At 39.5% G+C, this 20,832-nt stretch overlaps 1 protein-coding gene across 2 annotated transcripts in view; it reads left to right on the top strand.

Annotated features, from left to right (window-relative positions):
• LOC137796156 (receptor-type tyrosine-protein phosphatase gamma-like) overlaps positions 1 to 20,832 on the top strand; it is a 377,436-nt gene that overhangs the window by 342,467 nt on the left and 14,137 nt on the right. For both annotated transcript variants that reach the window (XM_068593883.1, XM_068593882.1), the window contains exons 13-19: positions 1,777 to 1,930; positions 9,062 to 9,153; positions 14,157 to 14,248; positions 18,077 to 18,173; positions 19,289 to 19,371; positions 19,649 to 19,783; positions 20,638 to 20,772. In XM_068593883.1, coding sequence (XP_068449984.1) covers positions 1,777 to 1,930; positions 9,062 to 9,153; positions 14,157 to 14,248; positions 18,077 to 18,173; positions 19,289 to 19,371; positions 19,649 to 19,783; positions 20,638 to 20,772 — 788 coding nt within the window. The remainder of the gene's footprint in view (positions 1 to 1,776; positions 1,931 to 9,061; positions 9,154 to 14,156; positions 14,249 to 18,076; positions 18,174 to 19,288; positions 19,372 to 19,648; positions 19,784 to 20,637; positions 20,773 to 20,832) is intronic.

The following is a 20,832-nucleotide window of genomic DNA, read 5'->3' as shown; positions in this document are numbered from 1 at the left end:
TTGTGAATTGTAATGTTGGACATGCATGCACACAAACATGTTTGGGGAAATTTAAGTTCCTTAGTTTGCTGTGTGCTGATTCAGTGGTTTGTATACAAATATTCAAAAAGGTTAGCTGTGTGCTTTGGTTTTAGAAACAGTGGACTAGTCTTGCCGGCAGGATTAATGCTGTGCTCACAATGGGGATGTTTGTCCTAGCTCGCTATATGTCAAATATCGACAGAAAACATTCCTTAAAAATTACAACAACCGTGGTTGAGACTGTTGAAAGTCAAGTTACATAAATAACCTTTAGATTGTAAAGATTGAACTGTTCTTGTAGAAACCTCCAGTGGCAAAACACACAAATGTGGGCCTTGTACATATGCAGTCTCAACGGGCCATCTTTCCCTTTAAATAGATCTATTGTCATGCCTGTACAATAACCGAATCAACAATATGCACATAAATCTGTGTTGAATCCTTTTTCCCTCAACATACTGTAATCCCTGTGAGAGACATTTGCTGGGAGGTTTTATTGCACTATACAACATTATTTCAGTCACAAAAACGTCACACAACAATCAGGATGAACTGATTCAAATTCATGTTTTTGGCGCCAATTCAACAGTGCATTTGTTAATCATGACACTGACTAATAGGATTAAACTCAAGAAGGAATGCTTTTTTCATCAGACAAGGATCTAAACTGAAACTTGTTGGAGGAAGCATATAACTGAAAGGTGGCAGCTCTAGTTTTTGACCTGACGTTCTCCGCAATGTTGAGTTTTGGTACCACACTACTGCACAAGTAGACTAAATCATATGCACTTCTTATTGAGCCAACAGTAATAGTTTACTTATTATGCTAATAATGGAAGACAAATGTTTTTATTGCAAATAAAAAGCTAACTTTAATTCCAAGCTTTGAGAGGGATACCCCTAGCCTCTGGTGGTTAAACTATTCACCTCACAACATGTCCATGGACACCCCTAACAGCTTCTGAGTCCACTAAAATTAACATGATTGTTAAGGCAATACAAAGCAAAAATACACAAAAAATCTAAATTAAATTTAAAATCTATTTCCTGCTTTTGCAAGAAATCTTTTCACGCTAGTCGACACTCGCCAGCTTGTGGCTGCTCTCATATTGGCATGCGATAAACCATTGGAGACCACACCAACCACACAAGTTCTTGTTGTGTGTTAAATTTCAAGCTCCACCAAACAACAGCTGCAAAACAACATCCAAGTTTAAGGACTTTAGGAGTTGTACTAAATATTTGTACATCAATATTACAGTTGATTTCTGTGCTCTGAGGTCAACCTACGTTTGATTCAGTTGCTTACAACACTTTATCAATGTTATACAATGATGAAAAGAGGTCTCAACCTCTCTCACTTTGATTTCCTTTCTTTTCAATATCCTTGGTTTAAGGATATTACGGATACAAGAGATAAGTGGCAGAGGCTTTCATATATTTGTCTTGTAATATGAAAGCAAATATATAAAAGCCTGAAGCATTGATCGTATATGATTCAACACAAATGTGCTATTTTTAACAGTAACTCCTATCTGTCCGATCTGATTTCTACCCTCTTCTACTTTCCTGCTACTTCTTTATTACTTTGATTCTAATCCAATCCCAATTTCCACGTATAGTCAGAATCACCAATCCTATTAGAGTTTACTCTTTAAGGAGAGTTCACCACTTCCACCTTATCATAATATCATATTCTCATTCCATCTGACAATAATTCTGTCCCTCATTGCTTTCTTCATCTTTATCTTCCAGACCGTCCCAGCGCTATGAGCAACCTGACCCACCAGACAAGACCCGGTACTGGTGTGCGACTGGGTCGCGTGGAGTGGCTGGTACCTTTGGTGGTGGTTTCAGCTCTGACGTTCCTCTGCCTTGTTCTCCTGCTGGCTGTGCTCGTCTACTGGAGGTGGGTGCAACGACACCATCACATAAGATATATTTTTGTGTTGGTGTTTGAAAGATGGATGGATGACTTGAAAGTTGCATTTCAGTGCTAAATGGACTGGAGTTGTGTAGTGACCACTCAGAGCGCTTTAACACTACTTGTTACTCATTCACTCTGTTTCACCCAATCATACACTGTTGGGAGGGGCTACCATGCAAGGTACCACCTGGCTATCAGGACTAACTAATCGTTCATACCCATTGAAAAAATGGGTACTGCTGGAAGAGCCTGTGGGAGCAATCTAAGGTTACAAGTCTTGCCCAAGGACACATCGACATGGACTAATAGAATCGTGGATCGAACCGCCAATCCTCTGAAGGACGACCCTGCTCTGCCACTAAGCCACAGTCGCCCAGTGTGTAATGCTGCATTTGTTTATAGTTGAAGATGGGAAAGGAATGGAAAGATTGGTACATTGCAGACACTGAGGAGAAGGGCTTTCTCCCCTTTGATAATTTGATTAACTGCAATCGTTATGCACAACGTCATGACAGCCTGAGAGTCACTGGGAGATGCTTAGTGTGGAGTTGTGCTCTGGGTGGAGGTGTCGGGGGGAATGCCAAATCTTTTGTTGTGTTAATTAAAGCTCAATAAAATACAAATACTATTACCTGAAACCTCCAGGGTGGCCTATTATGCGAAGAAAACACATTTGAGGGGATAACATTAAGCACAGTTAAAACAGCTTTTTAGGCATTCAAATCACACCCAGGAATAAACTAAACTATTATTTTTCAAAACATTTCCACAATAAAGCAAGTACAGACACTATTTACAAGATTAATTAATATTTCCGCCAATGAAACCTGTGAGGACTTTCAGATGTAATAACATTTGATACATATAGTTAGATGGTTCACCGCCTGAAATTAATCATGGCAAGAACAAAGGCAGTAGTATACTGCTGATGTTTTTATGCTTTTATAAAAAATTAACACAGCATAATTAACACAAGACATTTTCTTTTGTCAGCAGAGCAGAGTGCTGTTTTTTATTGGATTGTGAATTTAGAAACGTCTTATCCAACCTTTCTGACATGGAATCCAAACTTTAATGAGCTCCATGGAGATGCTGCAACATGTCAATATGGTGTTTGCGATACACCAAAACCATTAGACCGTAGTACCTTCAAGAGTACTGCATATTTAAACAGTTTTTTTTAAACACATCAATGCTAGTGTTGACATTGCCATAGTTAATGGTTTGAGATAGAGTAGTCCGTTTAGGTCATGACATGATATAATATCAAAGTCCTCTAATCAGACCCCCCTCATTTCCTCTCCACACAGAGTCTATCATTTTTGACTTTTTCAGTAACCACTGTGAATCTCTCCTTTCTGTAGACTGGTCATTGAGCTATCAGTACATTACAATATGTGGTGAATTTGTGTTAATGGGATAGCTTGGATGTTCTGAAGTGGGGCTGTACTGTATGAGGTTCTTATTTATAGTCAGTGTATTTATTACCTACCCTATCCTACCTGTGCTATCCCCAGTTTGTAGAAGCAGGAGTACCAGAATGAGAGCAAAGCTCTGAGTGCTGTGAACGGGGACAGCAGCGAAATGTATGACAGACACCTATAAGTTTAAGTGTACACTATATTCAAAATATTTTACCACTGTATCTTGCTGTCAAATCGAAAGGGAAATACATCTCACTTCAAAGCTACCAGCCTCAATTGACACAATTTGTATAGATAAGTTTCACTTCTGTTAAGTTGAACATATTCTAAATATAACCTACACAATGTCTAAAATATGTTTTACTGCTGTCCCCATCCACAACAGTACATAACTTGCCTGTCTGCTTCTACAAACTTCATTAACTGAAGGTAATACACTGACTTGAGATGTACCTCATGCAAACTCACTTCAAAACATCTGAACTATTCTTTAATGGCGGATTATCTGGCTTGTTTCCACGCTGTGACAACTGTGAGAATGTGTCAATGAAACAGTTTTTTCTCATTTAGCTGCTGGATTGTGAGCTAGCTAAACTTAGCTCACTATCTTAGCTCTTAACTCGCATTTCTATCACATGCTGGTTTACGTCTCATGAGTTCTCTCCAAGAGCAAACACTACCCGGAACAGCTCATGAAGGAACCTCGTGGGTGAGTTAATCCTGGTCCAACTGCCAGACTGTATTAGAGCGGCTTTGGTCTGAGTAGTTGACTAACGAACTAAAAGAACCAACAGCAAATAATTGTTGTCAAAATGTACAATAACCACATCTGATATTTATTAATTGCCCAGGCCACCTTCCAGAGATAAATTATCCTTCATTGTGATCATTGTGATGGATATGTGTTGTAGAACAGTGACTCAGAGTTTGAGATAAGCCTCGTCTGCAGGGGGTAACACCCGCATAACAAACATATCGTAGATATTGACAACTCATGAACAATGGATGAGAGGGAGGGAGACCAAAACATTGATATGATTACAGTCACATGGAGGATTTTCAGATGGGATCAAAGGAAGGCCAAGGCAGGAGTAAAACCTATACAGTGTACGATAGTACAAAGTAAAGAAGGACTGAGCACAGATCACACATGCTTTATGCTCCATGCCAAGTGTTGCCTGTTGCCAGCACAATCATTTTGAGGAATTGGCAACTAATGATTGTCCCTTGTTTGCTTTCAGTGGCAACAATAGGAACAGTTCACAGTGAAACACGCAGTCCCAAAAAAAAAGTTATATTGTTGCACTCGTGTCGGTACATTTAATCGTGCGCATACATGAAGCAAATTAAGTTGATTAACTGTCAGGTTAAAAGTTCCACAAAACTGTCAACATCACAAATGAATGTACAAAAGGACTCAAATGACAAAGAGATGAACCTGAATGAAAAAACAAACAAGCTAATTTGTAAAGTCTTGGAGGACAAGTATCTCGTCATCTTTAAGCATAATGTCTTAATTACTCAAAATATAAAGTGACTATGAATAGCAACCACATTTTCAGTTTAGCAACCATTGTTAGTGTTGAGCCCTGATAAGCATGGCATGCTGTAAATGATTTATTGGCTGAAGATAACCTTGTATTTGTGTTCGAACAAAGTAAGAGTGCTGTTTTTCGGCAGCCATCTGCTTCTATTAGTAAGATATTTATGAAATAGGTTTTTACTATAGCCACTTACTGTTTGATTTTTCTAACATGTCCTTGTTGAGTAATGTCCCTAAATTGTAGAAAATGAGTGCATCATATGAGGATTCTTTAACCGGCAATAATTACCTAAATCATATTGGAAAACAACAGCCCAACCAAAACATGCAAGGAAAGAAAGACAATAAATGAACATGTAACTGCTGACATAATCATATTTCTCATGGGATTACTGTCTTTGTTTTGTTTTTCATATCTCATGGTCTGGACCAAACCAAAGTTTTTTTCTTATAGTTCTAACTGAGAAAACAGTTTTGAACTAAATAGTGTACAAGTGTTGGGAAATTGTATGTAACTCTTGTCACACACACACACACACACACACACACACACACACACACACACAGGCCTGGCACCAGGTGCTGGGAGTGTGTTGGAGTATATAATCCTATTGTGGAGCAAAGCTCAGGTCACACGGTTCCACGCAGTCTCCACCCAGCTGCAGTCCTATTGGCCCTCTAGTTGCAGTTGGTGCTCCGTCATTAGCTAAACTGTTGCTCTGCTGCATTCAGGTTGTGTGGGAATGTAGTAAATATGAGTTTCTTAACAAAAACAAGTTAATCTTAGTTGATCATGCCCTCACTTTAAGGTAAGGTAAGGTAAGGATGTTTATTGTCATTGTAAAAAACATCGAAAGGTTGGCGACTCGTCAGTCAGTACAGCAGTAACAGGTAAAAACATGTATACAAACACTCAGACAGAACATCCTCATTTAAAACTACTTTAAAAATAAATAAAACGTTAAACACAGGCATGAATGGCTTCAAAGTAAAACAAAGTCTTGTGTTATTGTCTATTTTTGTCTCCCGCAGCATTGTCCGGTAGGAACTGGGTGGGCTGGTGGAGGTGGTGGGGGTGATGGAGGAAACCGCTCTGGGAAATAAGCTGTTCCTCAGCCTGTTAGTCCGGGTTTTAATAGTCCTGAACCTTCTTCCTGATGGTAGTGATAAACATTATGTGTGAACAACATGCATTACATTACATTTTATTTAGCTGACGCTAAATAACCAAAATATCCAAAACGACTTACATTTTTGCTCTATACACCGTAGACACAGCAACGGGGAACAATTCAGGGTTGAGTGTCTTGCTCAAGGACATGCAGCGTTCAAGTTGTATCTACAGATGCAAGACAGTGGGTTTAAATTTTATCACTACAAGATGAGTATTCATGTTTTCACACAATTTCTTTGTACATATTTGTAGAACGATGTGAATGACTTTTCTTTGATGCAACTCAAAATCTCTGTCATGTCTTTAGAAAATATACTAAATCTTCTCCTTTTTTTCCTAACAACATGGGGCAGTGAACAGGAACGTTGGTTCTTTTTAAGGACAGAGTGAGATAATTGTATCATAGAGAATCTGAAACCACCGAGCGCTGGAGGTCGGCTTTGATTTAATGGTCAAAACTGTGACTTCCTCTCAGTTTGAATCTCAGCATGGCTCTGTCAACTTTGTCCCATGTGACTTGAATGCATCACGACACCAGCTGTCTCACACTAGGAAGTAGTTTGGGATTGAAATGGGTGTGTGTGTGTGTTGGTGTCACACAGAAGGAACAACCCCCTCCCTGCCTTGTTAGGAAAGCCGTCCTCCCTCTCTCTACCGTCCCGCCTCCTGTCATTTTGTCCCCTGTGCACTCGCTCTCAGATCATGTCAGCAACAGCATGCGCCAGCCTCCATCCTCTGCATGTTCACCAGGATGAACAGTTTCTGCTCTCTGCTCTGTATCAAATACAGGTAGGGAGGGCCTGGACACACACACACACACACACACACACACACATAGAAAAAGTGGGTGTTGTTGTCACTTGAAGTTATAGTAGTAGATAAGGACACTGCAAAGGGCAGTTGGTTGCGAACACTGTCAGTAAGTTAAGTTTAATTTAGCTGTTAAACAAGGCATGTAGCAGTCCTTCATTTTAACACCTTGTAGTCAAAATGGAGTGTTGCTCAGCTTGTGTGTTTCTTTTTCAAACGTGCGCTAAAGCAAAAAATACAGATTATTCTATGCTTTCATGAACTGCTGTCAAGAAGGCACAGCCTGACTTGTCTTATCTAAAGGGTCATCAGTAATGTTTCTGTATTGCTGGTACATATGTATATTATTTGTCCATTTAGTTCATGGTGTTTTATACTCTTTTGATTCTGTATATTTATGCATTTAGCTGTGGCAAGAGCTATTATGTTAACAAGTTCTCCATCCGTCTGTCCATTTCTTCACATTTGGCACAAACACCAACTGGACTCAAAGATGAACTGATTAGAATATGATGGTAAAAAGTCGGTTTGACCTACTAAACACATTTTTGGCAATAACAAAAAAATCTGTTCGCTAATTGTGACAATTTCACACAATTGTCTCATAGGAAAAAATTATAAGGTGTAGACAATTTCGGACAGATGTTGACGTAAACTGCAACATGACAGGTTGGCTGAGGAAAACGATGCGATGTGGTACTTTTTATGCAGCCCTCATCCAACAAGTCTACACGTCTAAAAGACAAACCAACAAGGTTGGTTTAAGACGATAACTGTTGTTCGGAGAAAAGATGGCAACAGCAGCCAGTCATGTCAAACTTTGAAAACCTAAACCAACAAGGTCGGGTTCCTGCCTGAAAGGTTTCGCATTACTATACTCCTTCTATATGCGTTTCTAACAAACAAGTCATTACTCACATGACCACTATTAAATTACATTTATTTTGTATAGACCAAAATTACAAATTACAAATGTGGGCTTTACAATCTGTACATATACGACATCCTCACATCGGTTAAGGGGCACGTTAAGTAAGTCAACAAACAACTGGTGTTCATCTAAATAGCACCCTTCCTTCAATAATCTAGATAAAAGCATCTATTTCTCTGCCATTGAACATCATTAATCTTATAATAATCATGCTACGTTTTGAGTGCATGAAAAAACCCATCCAGAAGGTGTCGTCATATATTATTGCAATGGATGTAAGTCTTTGGAACTCAAACTTCATGTGGTTAATCCCCGCCTTCAACAAAGTATCCGACTTGGAGCCTACTTCTCTTTCCTTCTGGCAGTTCTTCATACAAGATGTTTTGAAGTGAGCTGCACTCTGATACATTGAGGAGTGCCCTTGCTGATATGCTCCAAGACAGCCTTGCGTACCTAAAGGTACACTGTGCTACTGTATGCTAGAACAATCCCTCTACCAGTCTTTCAGGCTGTGTGTTTCTCTATATATGTTCAGTGTATCTGGTCAGCTGATGAATGCTTCTGGAAGGCGTTCAAAATAAAATCCTCTTACCGAAGTAGACTGAACCAGAAGATAGCAGTGACCTTTAGATGTCCAAACCTCCTCTCAGTCCGCTTCGGTCTCAACTGATAACTTGCTTTGGTTTGGCTAAATGCAATAAACAATGACTGGCTAAACATTTTGTTAATACAAACATATCCTATCTTGGACACCTTGCACATTTTTTGTGACTTCAAGTTTCCTGAAAGCAGCCTGACAGCTAGACGTAAACATAGCTCGTTCACCTCTGTTTCATACCTTCGATCGCTGGATTTGTATTTACTTCTTGAGTGTTTTCTGAGAGAGAAGACCTGTGAACTGCTCTTGCTTCTTCCTGCTGTATTTAAACTCAAACTTGTCTCTAAATGCCTGACGCGGATCTCAATGTGATATTGTGTGCAAGCGTTTGTGTGCGTGCGTGCAAAGTTCAAAGTTCATTTCTGCTTTTTCTGTATACTTTTTTAGGAGAGGACTGCCATAATCAAATATATAGTCTATATATGTGTCTTTCTCTCTGCACACACTCTCCAAGAGATTAACTGTATAGGGAGCAGGTGAAAACATGTTGCTAGGCTCCGGCCAAGGCTCAGGCTGAACCTGCTTCTCTTCCTAAGGCGTTGTTAACATGTAACCTCTCTCTCTTTATGTCAGGCGGTGTTTCCAGACAGCCCACTTCTATGTTGAAGACAGCAATTCACCCAAGGTGGTACCCAATGAGGCGATTCCTGTCATCCCCATTCCAGGTAACAACCACTCATAGCACTTCTCACATTTAGAATCTGATTTGGATTTATTTTATTGATGGTTGATCAGACAAAGAAACAAAACATATCTAAATGGATAAGAAAGTGAAAACACTTACTTCCAACATGGTCTTAAGATGTTAGAGGACAATGAAGAGAAAACAAAACCCACTAAATTAAGCATGAAGACTAAACTAAAAACAACACAGTTTACTAGTGTTTTGGAGTAGATCAATATATGGGCTGGTCTAATTAGTCTTATCCACTGTTGATATGTTGAACATAATGCCGTTTGAAAGCTTAGAGTTACTTGGAAATATTGCATTTGATTGTAATAGCATTGCTTTACACACCCCACTTTGGAGCTGTACAACAAAACAGTGTGTTTTAAAAAATGAAGTTTTAAAATCCTGAAAAAAACAAGCAGTATTCTCTGCCCTCAAAGTGTTTTGTCATTAAATAATTTTGACTGAACCACTTCCACTATTAACTTTCACCGGGTACTGTCCGGTTAAGCCCTGTAATAACCTGGATGGGGATAAATTTACAGAGACTATGACTTCAGCAAGAGTTTAACTTACTTAGTTGTGATTGGATCGTCCATCAGGCCTGCCCATTAAAATCCTGAACATAAATATTGTGAAAATTAGTTTAACAGACTATTTTTAGAATTCAGTACTAACTAGTTCACAGTCTTTTCACATTTCATGTGTGTAGAAACAAATTGCAGGTTTGACTTTACCCCAACTTTAAGCATTACCAACATTTCCTAAGAGGACCCACACACACTATGTCCACACTATGAATCTCCTGTTGCCCTGTGGCCAACAACAATGTAGCAGGTGGTGCCCATCTCTGAGCGCCAACCATATGCTCAGCAATAAAACTTGTCCTGTTGGCCTTTTGTCAATACAGCTGGAGGATCCAGCAACATTGAGCACATGACCATTATCTTGTGAAGTTAAACACGTTCATACATCTGCGAACCAGCAAGGGATTTCTTGATTCTGATTTGAGTTTTTATTCTTATAGTAAGGCAAATTACAAAAAAAACATCTGAACGGGTGCATGCGGAAGAGTCTTTTAAGTGTGTCAGACATCTTGGAAAACAGATTGTTAATTGGATTACTAGCTCAGACTTTAAAGTATTACAAACTATGATCTGTTGCCACATCTCAAACCTGTGCTGTGTCAGTAAAAGATTGTAATTGTTGAGAGAGAGTCCACCAATGTCAAAGAGTACAAACACATCCTCTCTAGGGCATAAAAGCTGCTCTAGCTATAGTCCTCAAGTCCAAGATTTGGATCCAAACCTACCAAATCAATTAAAAGCATGTGGGGCCTCTTTTCAATGGGTCTTGGCTATCTCTAAAGGCCTCCATTGAAATTAGGGCCAGTGTGCTGGCATGGCAGAGTCCAGCACTGATCAAACAGGAATCTGCCATTGAGCCGATGTCCTGTCTCGCAGCAGGAACACAGGCTCTGTGAGCTCCTGTTCTGGAGTCACCCTTGATTTCATACCACTTTGGTTTGATTTTGATTTTTTTGACAACCTCTCAAAGTGTGATTTAGCTTTACAGACATGTGGAGGCTGAATATCAGGAAGCACTGTGTGGACATCAGATTCCACTGCAGCAGACTGGGTGGTGTATGACCATATGCTTGTGTTAATTGTCTCAATAAGCTTAGACCTAGAGCCTCACACATCCCATAATCTGCTTTAAGACTTTGTGCTGAATTTAAAACCTGCCGGCAGCAGCCACTTACTACAGAACCTTCCAGACAACACACACACACACACACACACACACACACACACACACACACACACACACACACACACACCCTTTACAGATGTATGCTGCTTATTTAGATATTGATTTCTATGGAAAGTCACGCTTACAACTATTTGATTTCTTAAAAAAAATACTGTATGGTTGATTACAAATTGAGGTCATTCAATCACGTTGCAGTGGAATTCCTCCAATTGTACATGATCAAATAGTGTTTTCAGGTGTTGGGTAGTGCTACTGTATATGTTAAAAAAGTAAAGAAAGTTAAAAAAAAAAAAAAATCATTTAGTGTCTCCAGAGGGAACTGTGTGAAGTCTGATGAAAGTCCTTAATAAGTCTGTATCTTTTAGGACTACACGTATGAAAATGAAGAATGGGTAATCATTTTTGGGTTGTCTATTAGGTCCATTCTTGTGAACGCGATATCTCACGAACGCCTGGATGTACTTTTTTCTTCAAGTTTGGCTCGAACATCAACCTGGCTGAAGAATGAACTGATAAGAATTTGGCAGTCAAAGATAACTGTGACCTCACAAAAAAGCGTTTTGGTTTTAACTCGTGCAAGAATGTATGCTTCAATGACAAAAATGTCTAGTACAAAATGACTAGGACAAAATGATAAAGTGATGATATTTTGGACAAACATGGATATTACCTGCTACTGGAATGGTTGGCAAAGACATATAACCAGAAGCGATAAATCAGATTGAAAATCAGTATGTCTTAGTTTTGCATTGTCCATCGCCGAACCACTCTGTTTGGCCAAAAGACTAAACCAACACTTGAGCAATGAAGTGAGGCATAAGTTGATTTCAGTCTGCTAACATCTTGTTTGTGAGTCAAATAACAAGATTTACTCAATCGTGCAATCATTTTTCTGCTTGATTATTTGTATTGTCAACATGTATTGTTGGGTTTTAGTGTTGTATTCAGACACAATTAAACATATCATTACACCTTTAACTGATGGGGTATTGCACCCAAAGTGATACATACAAATAAATTGTGCATAACGTTTTATTATTCTCAAAAAAAAAATGCATAACGCATATAAAAACCAGGCGTTGCCATAGAGTCTAGTAGACTTTCGTGGAGGACAATAGGTTGACTGATGATTTGTTTTTGGCGGGAAACCACGTTGTTTTGTTTTTTTCACCAAACTGGTGTTTTACTGCAGTGCAGTATATTGTTGTATTCTGGAGCAACAGGACTGATATTTTACAGTACATGCTATGTTGTAAAGGATTGTACTCTACTGTCTGTAAATAAAGTCAATGCAATAAAAAGATATTGGATCAGTTCTCCATGTAGTTAATTGCCTCTTCCAGACCCCAAACATTCAGCAGCCTGCTGTGTTTACTGACACACAAATCATTTTGACATATTTGCATACCTAAATGAGCGTCTCTCAAGACACAAAGTGAGAGGAGCGGGTGTATGCTCTTGTTAATATTTGATGAAGACTAAACCGAGGGGAGCTGTGAGAGAGTTTTCGCTGTTGTGTAATGATTCTCTACCCTTTTCATTGAACAGGCTCCACTCATCAGGGTAGAGTTCAGCTTTTTATGCTATTCTATTTCCAAGAACAACTTTAAAGCTGTTTGTATGCAAATGTCCGCTAGCTGATGAAATATGCACTCCAGTCCTTGGCTGTCCCACTAAAAGCTCCCAAAAGCAAAAAAGTACTTATTTTTCAGCTCTCTTTTATGTTCTTAATTGCTTGCTCCTCCATTGTTTAGCAGTGGAATTGAAATTTGACTGAACTTGCATCATTCTTGGTAGAGATCATTGCACGGAATGGATTTACTCGAAGTACCACTTAGTACCACAAGTACTAAGTGTACCACAAGTATAGGTTAGCATTTGACATTTGGTAAAGTAATCTCTCTCAATCTATTTTTATACAATATCAAGGGTAATTAATAAAGATAACACTAAATACAAATTAATGACAACATTGCCTTTACCTGCTTATCTTCAAAACATTGGTAGCAGCTTGTGCCATCACAACACACAATGTTCTCTTTTGATGGCATAGATCATTTCAAGTAGACTGTATCTAGATCAATAACACGATCAATAACAGGACATTGCTGTACCTTTCCCATTCCTGTCAACGTTGGCACATTTTACCGTAGTTTTGTTACATGATTACATTTGTGGAACATACTAATTGTAACCCAAACCACAAACTTTTCCTCAGACTTATTCAGTATTTGTGTTGCCTAAACCTAAGCAAACGGTAGTGTAGCCTAAACCTAAGCTAGCAATTTTGTAGTAATGGTGTAGAGTGGAAAATCGCACATCACCTGGGCCTTGTTCAAAACTGAAAAAATGGGTAACAGCTAACAGTAAGAAGCTTAGGCCCACTAACCAAGCTTCAGTATTTGATAAGTAAGAATTATTCAAATGTGATGTCTTAAAACGTACGCTCATATTGGCTTCTAAAACCAAACAAACGGATACACAAACAACCCGTTTGGTAAAATTGGTTTCTCAATTTCTGTTCTGGTCAAGAATGAACTTTTAACTGAGAAACAATGGACAATTGGACATCTACAGTATAATGGCAATTGGGGAACTCTATTTGCTGAAAATGGTGTGATACAATGGAGACCTCAAAAGCAGCCGCTAAATGAACCTTCAACTAAGCAGTTTGCTTTTCATTATCAAACTGGAAGAACATGGTATTGTTCTGGAAATATCACATTTCTCCTAAACCACAAATTTCCGTTTTTTTTGGTCAATTGGAGGTGAGAAATGGGCCATGCAGTTGCTGATATCTAGAACACTTCAACAGTTCAAATAGTATGCTTCCAAGATTTATGTGTTTGAAGAGGTGATTCACATCATCCTGGACTGTTTGCCGGGCTTGTGGTGGTGAGTCAGTTTAGATCTGAGTCTTGTAGTGAAAACTGAGCTCAGTTGTAGTAGTAGTCTGGCTTGCCAAGGTCAGTAACCCCAGACGGTTCTGTGAGGGGTGTATTGATTTAAAAAAAAAAACAATGACAACGATCTGGCACAGCCTCAAACACAAGGCAAGTAATGCTTTACCTTTATCTGTCAGAACTGCTGCTGTTTCTGTGTTGCCCTCTCAAATTTAGAACTTGTCCAGAGTCGGCAGATGCGTGGGGGGGTTGTGCCTTGCTGTAGGGCAAGTCGCTGCTCCTGTGGAGCCGTTTTAACCCTGGCCTTGTCTCTTCTTTACAGATGACATGGAGGCTATTCCAGTCAAGCAGTTAATCAAACACATCTCTGAACTCTACTCAAATAACCAACATGGATTCTCTGAGGATTTTGAGGTAAGCAGTAAAGTCTATACCACTACATTTTGGAAACACACCTGCATGTAAACACAATCTTATCAGATACTGAGAGTAAGGCTATGATAAACATGTGAAAGAATGTACACAAACAGGTTACCACCACAAATCCTGGCACAGTCTACTAGGTAAGATAAGAAGTAGCCATTATCTCCTAAAACTATCAGTAGCTGCAACCTTCGTTGCAGCTACTGAAAATTATGTGCGTCATTCCAAGAATCTGCAGTGTCTTTGGTAAAACTGCTGTGTTTTCTCCCTCATGTGAGCCACAGAATCCCTTTTAAAGGTGATGCTTCTGTATGTGTGAGAAATGCTTAAAACCCGATTAAGACTATTTGATCACTGGATGGACGGTACTTGTCCTGTTACTGAACTACTCGATGAAGTCAGTAGTTGATGCAATTTGCTGTTTGTTTGAAGTCTTTCACTTGTGTCTATCTAATGTGAAATGTCTAATGTTGTTCTTAACATAAATCTGTAATTTGTGCTTTTATGTGTGAGGTTTTAATGCTGCCATCTTGGCCATGACAGGAATCCCAATAAGACTATTAAAACATAAGAATCTTATTCCTTTTGTATGTCTACAGTTCTAACTAGAGTATTATTCATAGTAGAAGAGTATGTAGTTAGAAAGAGCACAAACCACATCCAAATAAATCAGTAAATGTAATCAGAAAAACTCAGTCGCAGTTCCCCTATGTATGAAATCTTGAAGGAGAAAAACATATTGGTTCTCTGCTGTCGACACACACTTTCACACCAAATACTTATTGAAAGCAGCGATCGTAGGAGATGATGAAGAAAATGAGAAGGAAGTCTCAGTAATGGGCAATTTAGTTTAGTTATAACCCTTACATGCTTCATTGCACTAGCCAAAGCTCCCTCTACATTTGTGCTCTGTGAACATATCATCCACCTTCTTTTTCTTTCTTTTTTTCACCCTCACTCGTCACTTTGTTTCCTGCTTTTCCTCCAGTCTCTGTGCATTCCTGTTCCATGCTCTTCCCAGAAATAGAGAAGTGGGTGGACTGAGCGTGACCCTCTAAAAGAGTAACTTAATAGTTAGACTGCCAACATGTCCCTTCCCCCTCACCCCAACGCTCCGGTTTAGGATGGACACAGGAAAGTGCTCGAGGAAGGGAGCCTTTTCTCTAATGAAATCCTCCTCGTCCTACATCCTCACCATCACTGCTGTCCCAGTTTCTCCTCCTTTGACCGAGGGCATCAATCATCACTATTTAACCTAAACAATATTGAAATTGCATTGTGGTCACCCATCCAAAAAAAAGGGAAATCCTTAAATTGAAAGAAATACTTCAAACATGCTTCATGTAAAGTATCCATCCAAATCATCATGTAATCATAGAAGAAGATGGGCGACAAACCTGAATGAAATAGGGATACCAGAACGCAGTCCAAGTTCTTTATTTTTGCCTTGTTTCAGAGTTCAATTCAAGCTTTTACATGTGTAGCAGGAAAAAGCTAGACAAAGTGCAAAACAAGTGTTTGGTTGCAGCTAAACAAGTGCATGTAAGACGCGAGCCTCAGAAAAACAGGACTACAGGTTAGTCCACCGCCATCTAAACATCAAATGAAGGAATATCTTTTGAAGAATTTAGTTTACCCCTCCAGCACAGCTCCTCACAAACTCCTCACAAACTGAAGCAGTTTGGCATGCTCATGGTGGATCAACTAGAAAATTATGGGCTGCCAGATTACCATCGGTAACCATTTTGAGAAATTGGCAACCAATTTTTGGCCTCTGGTCGGGATCAGTGACAACCCCTTTTGAACGTACCAAAAAGGGGGACACTGAGGCAACTTCTTAGTATGTTATTACACAACATGTAAGCAAGTGCATGGTCGTATGCAGCATGGCATCAACCATCCAGTATGTCCTGAGATAGTGACAGAAACACTGTTTATTTGAGTGCATGTCAATATCAGTGAGTATGTGTTGCATGGGATTGAGTTTAAGTGTCCGCACATATGTGTCATGTGCCAGCTCTGTCTCTGTGACATCATCACCAGTCGAACCCTATCTCCTTCCATCAGACCTGCAATCTGATCTGCTCACACATGCTCAGCATGAAACTCGCTGCGCCCAAAAATAAATCCCCTTCCCAATTAGTGTGATGAATCAATGTTTAATAGCGCTAAAACCAGCGGCTGGCCTGTAAAGCTCCAGAGGAAATGAGGCCGAGGGGTTAGAGCCAAATCCAGCGCCTGCCCTCCCTGTAGGCAATGCTGAGCTAGCAGCCAACAGCTGTTTGCTTGGCAGGAACTCGACATTAAACACTGACATATATTCACAGACTGCTCGGCCCAGAATTGCTCTATGTCATTTTTAGGACTGTAAGCAACAACCATAAGGCAGTACACACATAGGGGAATAATTATGATATATGCTATTTATTAATACTATATAGGGAGTGAACAAGAAACAATCTCCAAGGTGAATCCCATAATTGATTTTCAGTTTAAGCTGGCCGATAATTGAAGCTCTAGTCATTTTTTTTTCCTCCCAGATATGTTGTACCATGCCCTCAAGAAAATAAGTGGTTATGCCAAGCAAGGGATGGATCTTTTTTTAGCATAATTTATGGAGACACACTATACTTGCTATAGTCAAAAAGAAAGAAAGAAAGAATGACAGGGGGGAAGAGAGGAAATGAGAGGAAATCAGTTGAGAATCGGTTGAAATCAGTGAGAACAGGTAGAACTAGGAGAGCAGCTTATATGCAAAAGTTGTAGACAGTTATAACTGCAGCATGTGGTGCAGGTGAAACACCCAGTAAGCTTTTGCAAATCAACCCTTCTTTTCTTTACGTGAACTACTGTACTGTACATTCATTATCTGCTGTTTCTTTCTCTGAAATATGATTTGTCACATGCTGCGTTCATACCATGTTAAAACAATTTTGAACAATTGACTGGGAGACAAAAAAGCGCAGGGAGCAGCCCCTAGAGGCTGCAATGTTCACTACATCACATAGTACAAATGTCTCGCAAGAGCAGTGGTTCTCAAACTTTTTCTGTCACGCCCCACTTTGGAGGAAGCAAAATGTTTGGGCCCCACCACGCCAACAACATTGGAACAAAATGTTTCAACTTTTTGAGACTCCTCCATCCGTGCTTTTTAAAATAATAGATCAAAGAAGTCTGAAATTCCTTTCAAGTAAACCAGATTGCGCCATCTGGAAGAAAAAAAAACAATAACATGTGCAATCACTTAAAACAATGCGAATAAAGTTATATATGTGCAAAAAATAACTAATATTTGGCAAAACAAGATTTCCAAGGAAGCCGGTTGGGTCCCTGTTTTCTGCCCATAGTTTCATGTTGAAGTGTCTTTGAGCCGCAGTGCTTCACAGCAGCATAAAGCTCCTTCATTACGAAGGATACAGAGAATAATCCCCCCCCCTCTCTGTGCAATTAATAAAGGATTGTTAAAAAGAATAAAATTAAAATAAAGAATCTGCATCTCCCCCCACACCTCACTAGAGGGTCGCACCCCACTGTTTGAGAACCACTGCTCTAGAGGAAAGGTCATGTGTCAAAAAACAGGGGTGAATCCTTTACAGAGCTTGAATATGTTCAGTAAATGTATCTGCAGTCCGGCATCAGATTGAGATACTTAGTCCTTTAGATTTAGGCGTTTATTGCGTATATGTTAAAATGTTGATGTGATGATTAATGGTAACACAATTTTAGGGGTACCAAAGTGTACAAACATATCAGAATGACATAGGTGTGTGTGTGTGTGTGTGTGTGTGTGTGTGTGTGTGTGTGTGTGTTCTTCCCCAGGAGGTTCAACGGTGCACTGCCGATATGAAGATCACGTCAGAGCACTCCAACCATCCTGACAACAAGCACAAGAACAGATACATTAACATAGTGTCCTGTGAGTACACTCTTCATAGAACACCATAAGACATACTTTGTTGTGTGTTTATGAGGGCATAGAACATTGTGAAGGAAGAATATGAAGCCATGCTCTATCATGTCTCATAAGTTGATACCATTTGTTAAACAAATGTGGCGCTTAATACAGTATAACAATTCTTTACTACTTGAGAATTAATAAAAAATATCATGGTACTAAGCTATGCTGGGTTTACAGAAAACACAGCTGGATCACACAGCTCAGTCGAGTTCCTTGCCTGGGAACAGGAATATCTAAAGCAAATTGCCCATCTTGTCGACAATTACTGTATTGATGATTTTTATAAATGGTGGTATGAAAGAAAAGGTCATGTAATTACCCAAAAAGTGGATAAAGATTCCCCGACAAGCGTGACCTTCCGGAGTTACTGTCTTGTCAGCATTAGATATTAAGATATGTAGTAGTGGAAGCTTGGTCTGGATAGTGGTACTACAGGAAAGGTCATTGTGTCATTAAAATCATTAGTGGACTTCAAATATGAATTTTCTCTGAGCAAGCAGAGTGCATAACACAATATTTTTTGTGCTAGCAGTGACAGTCTAGGTGCTGTGTCCAAAAGATGTACGTCGATTGTTGCTACGTTTAGAGCAACAACTTTATGCTTTTACTAGATGAAATGAAGCACAAATCACAGAGCTTTCTCTGAACCAAGGTTTGTGTGTTAATGCTTAACCAGACCAACCAAATGACTTCACGACTAGCGGAGCAAAAGCTTACCACCGATCCCCTCGTGTTGAATCACCACACACAGGCCTGGTTCTTGACTACACCAATCTGTAATACATATGTCACACGTCTCATACAACCTTTGGCTGTGTCTAAAAGCAGCTCAGCCTCGTGTTTATAAGAGTGCATGCTGCTCAGCTGTCTGTAAAAAACCCACACAACCCAGTCTGACCATTGTTGCAGCCACAAAGGTTAATGTCCTTCCTGGTTGGGAGCTGGTGCCTTGGCGGAGCACCAAGTTGACAGTGTTACAAGGACAGCGCTGTGTTAGGGTTAGAGTTAAGGTTAGCCCCTCGCAGAGGTTTCAGTCACATCAACACACTCACTGCTCTGTGTTTTCTCCTCAGATGACCACAGCAGGGTGAAGCTGAGGCCACTGGCTGGGAAAGACTCCAAACACACCGACTACATCAATGCCAACTATGTGGATGTGAGTCCTTCCTCAGTCCATACTGATCTGTGTCTGTGTTTGTATGATGAGGGGAATAATTTTAGAGACTGCAATAAACAATTAAGAATCCATCCAGACATCAGCTAAAGTAGTTCCATGATATCACACACACACACATATATATATATATATATATATATATATATATATATATATATATATATATATATATATATATATATATATATATATATATATATATATATATATGAGCCTCTTATTGCCAAATTAATAACGTGTCTCTGTCATCCATTAGGGTTATAATAAGCCCAAAGCTTACATTGCAGCCCAGGGACCTCTCAAGTCCACCTTTGAGGACTTTTGGCGGATGGTGTGGGAGCAAAATACCTGTGTCATCGTCATGATCACCAACTTGGTGGAGAAAGGCCGGGTATGTTCTGACACTCACACAATGATGAATGTTGACATCTATTTCACAAGATGTAAACTCCTCCAGTTACACAGTAATGTACACCCAATGACCAGACAATAGAATCGCCAGTACTGCTTTTAAATTACAGAGTTGCCACACCTTTCAGGGAATTTCTCACAGTAGACATTTAGTCTTGTTCAACAAAGTGTAACCAACAGAATCTTTTTTTTTTTTTAAATAACATTTTTATTCAGATGAGCAAAGGCCATGGTGTGCAGGCTCACAAAGCCAACAATAATGTTATTAGTTACAGCTATGCTTTTGAAACTGTCCCCTTGGAGCATGGTCTATGAACCAGTAGTGTCCTGGTGATAAAGCTGATTGGAAAGATTCTACTGCTTCATGCAGCTGTTCAACTTCATGGGTAGATGCCTCTCTTCATGAAAGCTTTGTTTGACTTTTATCTGAGTGTCCTCAGAACAATTATTAGACGATTTGTGTACTGCGACAGTAAGCTTAAAATAAAAGTCATTCCTCTGGAGGTATATAAGGTGGTAAGCCGTTCATTGAAAGTTTAGAAAAGCAGGTGCTGTCACATTTTCAACTCAAAAGGGAAAGGGAAAGGGTCAGAGGTTCATACATCTGGTCATCGAATGAATCACTTATCACTTCATCATTATCACTTTGGTTTACCCCTGGAGAAAATACCTTGCCACAAAACAATACAGCTATTTGATCTGTTTTGTGGGAAAAGTGATCAATAAAAAAACTAAACAAATCGTCAAAATTGACACACCCTAACCCGAACCCACCCTCCACTATTTTGTTGACAGAGATTGGAACTGACTTGTGTGTATCTGTTTGTTCTACAGAGAAAATGTGACCAATACTGGCCAACAGAGAACTGTGAAGAGTATGGCAACATGGTAGTCACACTGAAAAGCACTAAAGTTCATGCCTGCTACACCGTTCGCCGCTTCACATTACGCAACACTAAAGTCAAAAAGGTGAGAATGAGAGGAAAGACATGACACAGCAAGGCCCATTAGTCCCATTAGTGAAGTGTT

This window comes from Clinocottus analis, unplaced genomic scaffold (genome assembly GCF_023055335.1).
Source record: "Clinocottus analis isolate CAN_PGR_092001 unplaced genomic scaffold, fCliAna1.0.p SCAF_3, whole genome shotgun sequence".
Taxonomy (NCBI): Eukaryota; Metazoa; Chordata; class Actinopteri; order Perciformes; family Cottidae; genus Clinocottus; species Clinocottus analis.
The sequence above is the reverse complement of the archived record's forward strand: the minus strand, read 5'-3'. Positions and strand labels throughout refer to the sequence as shown.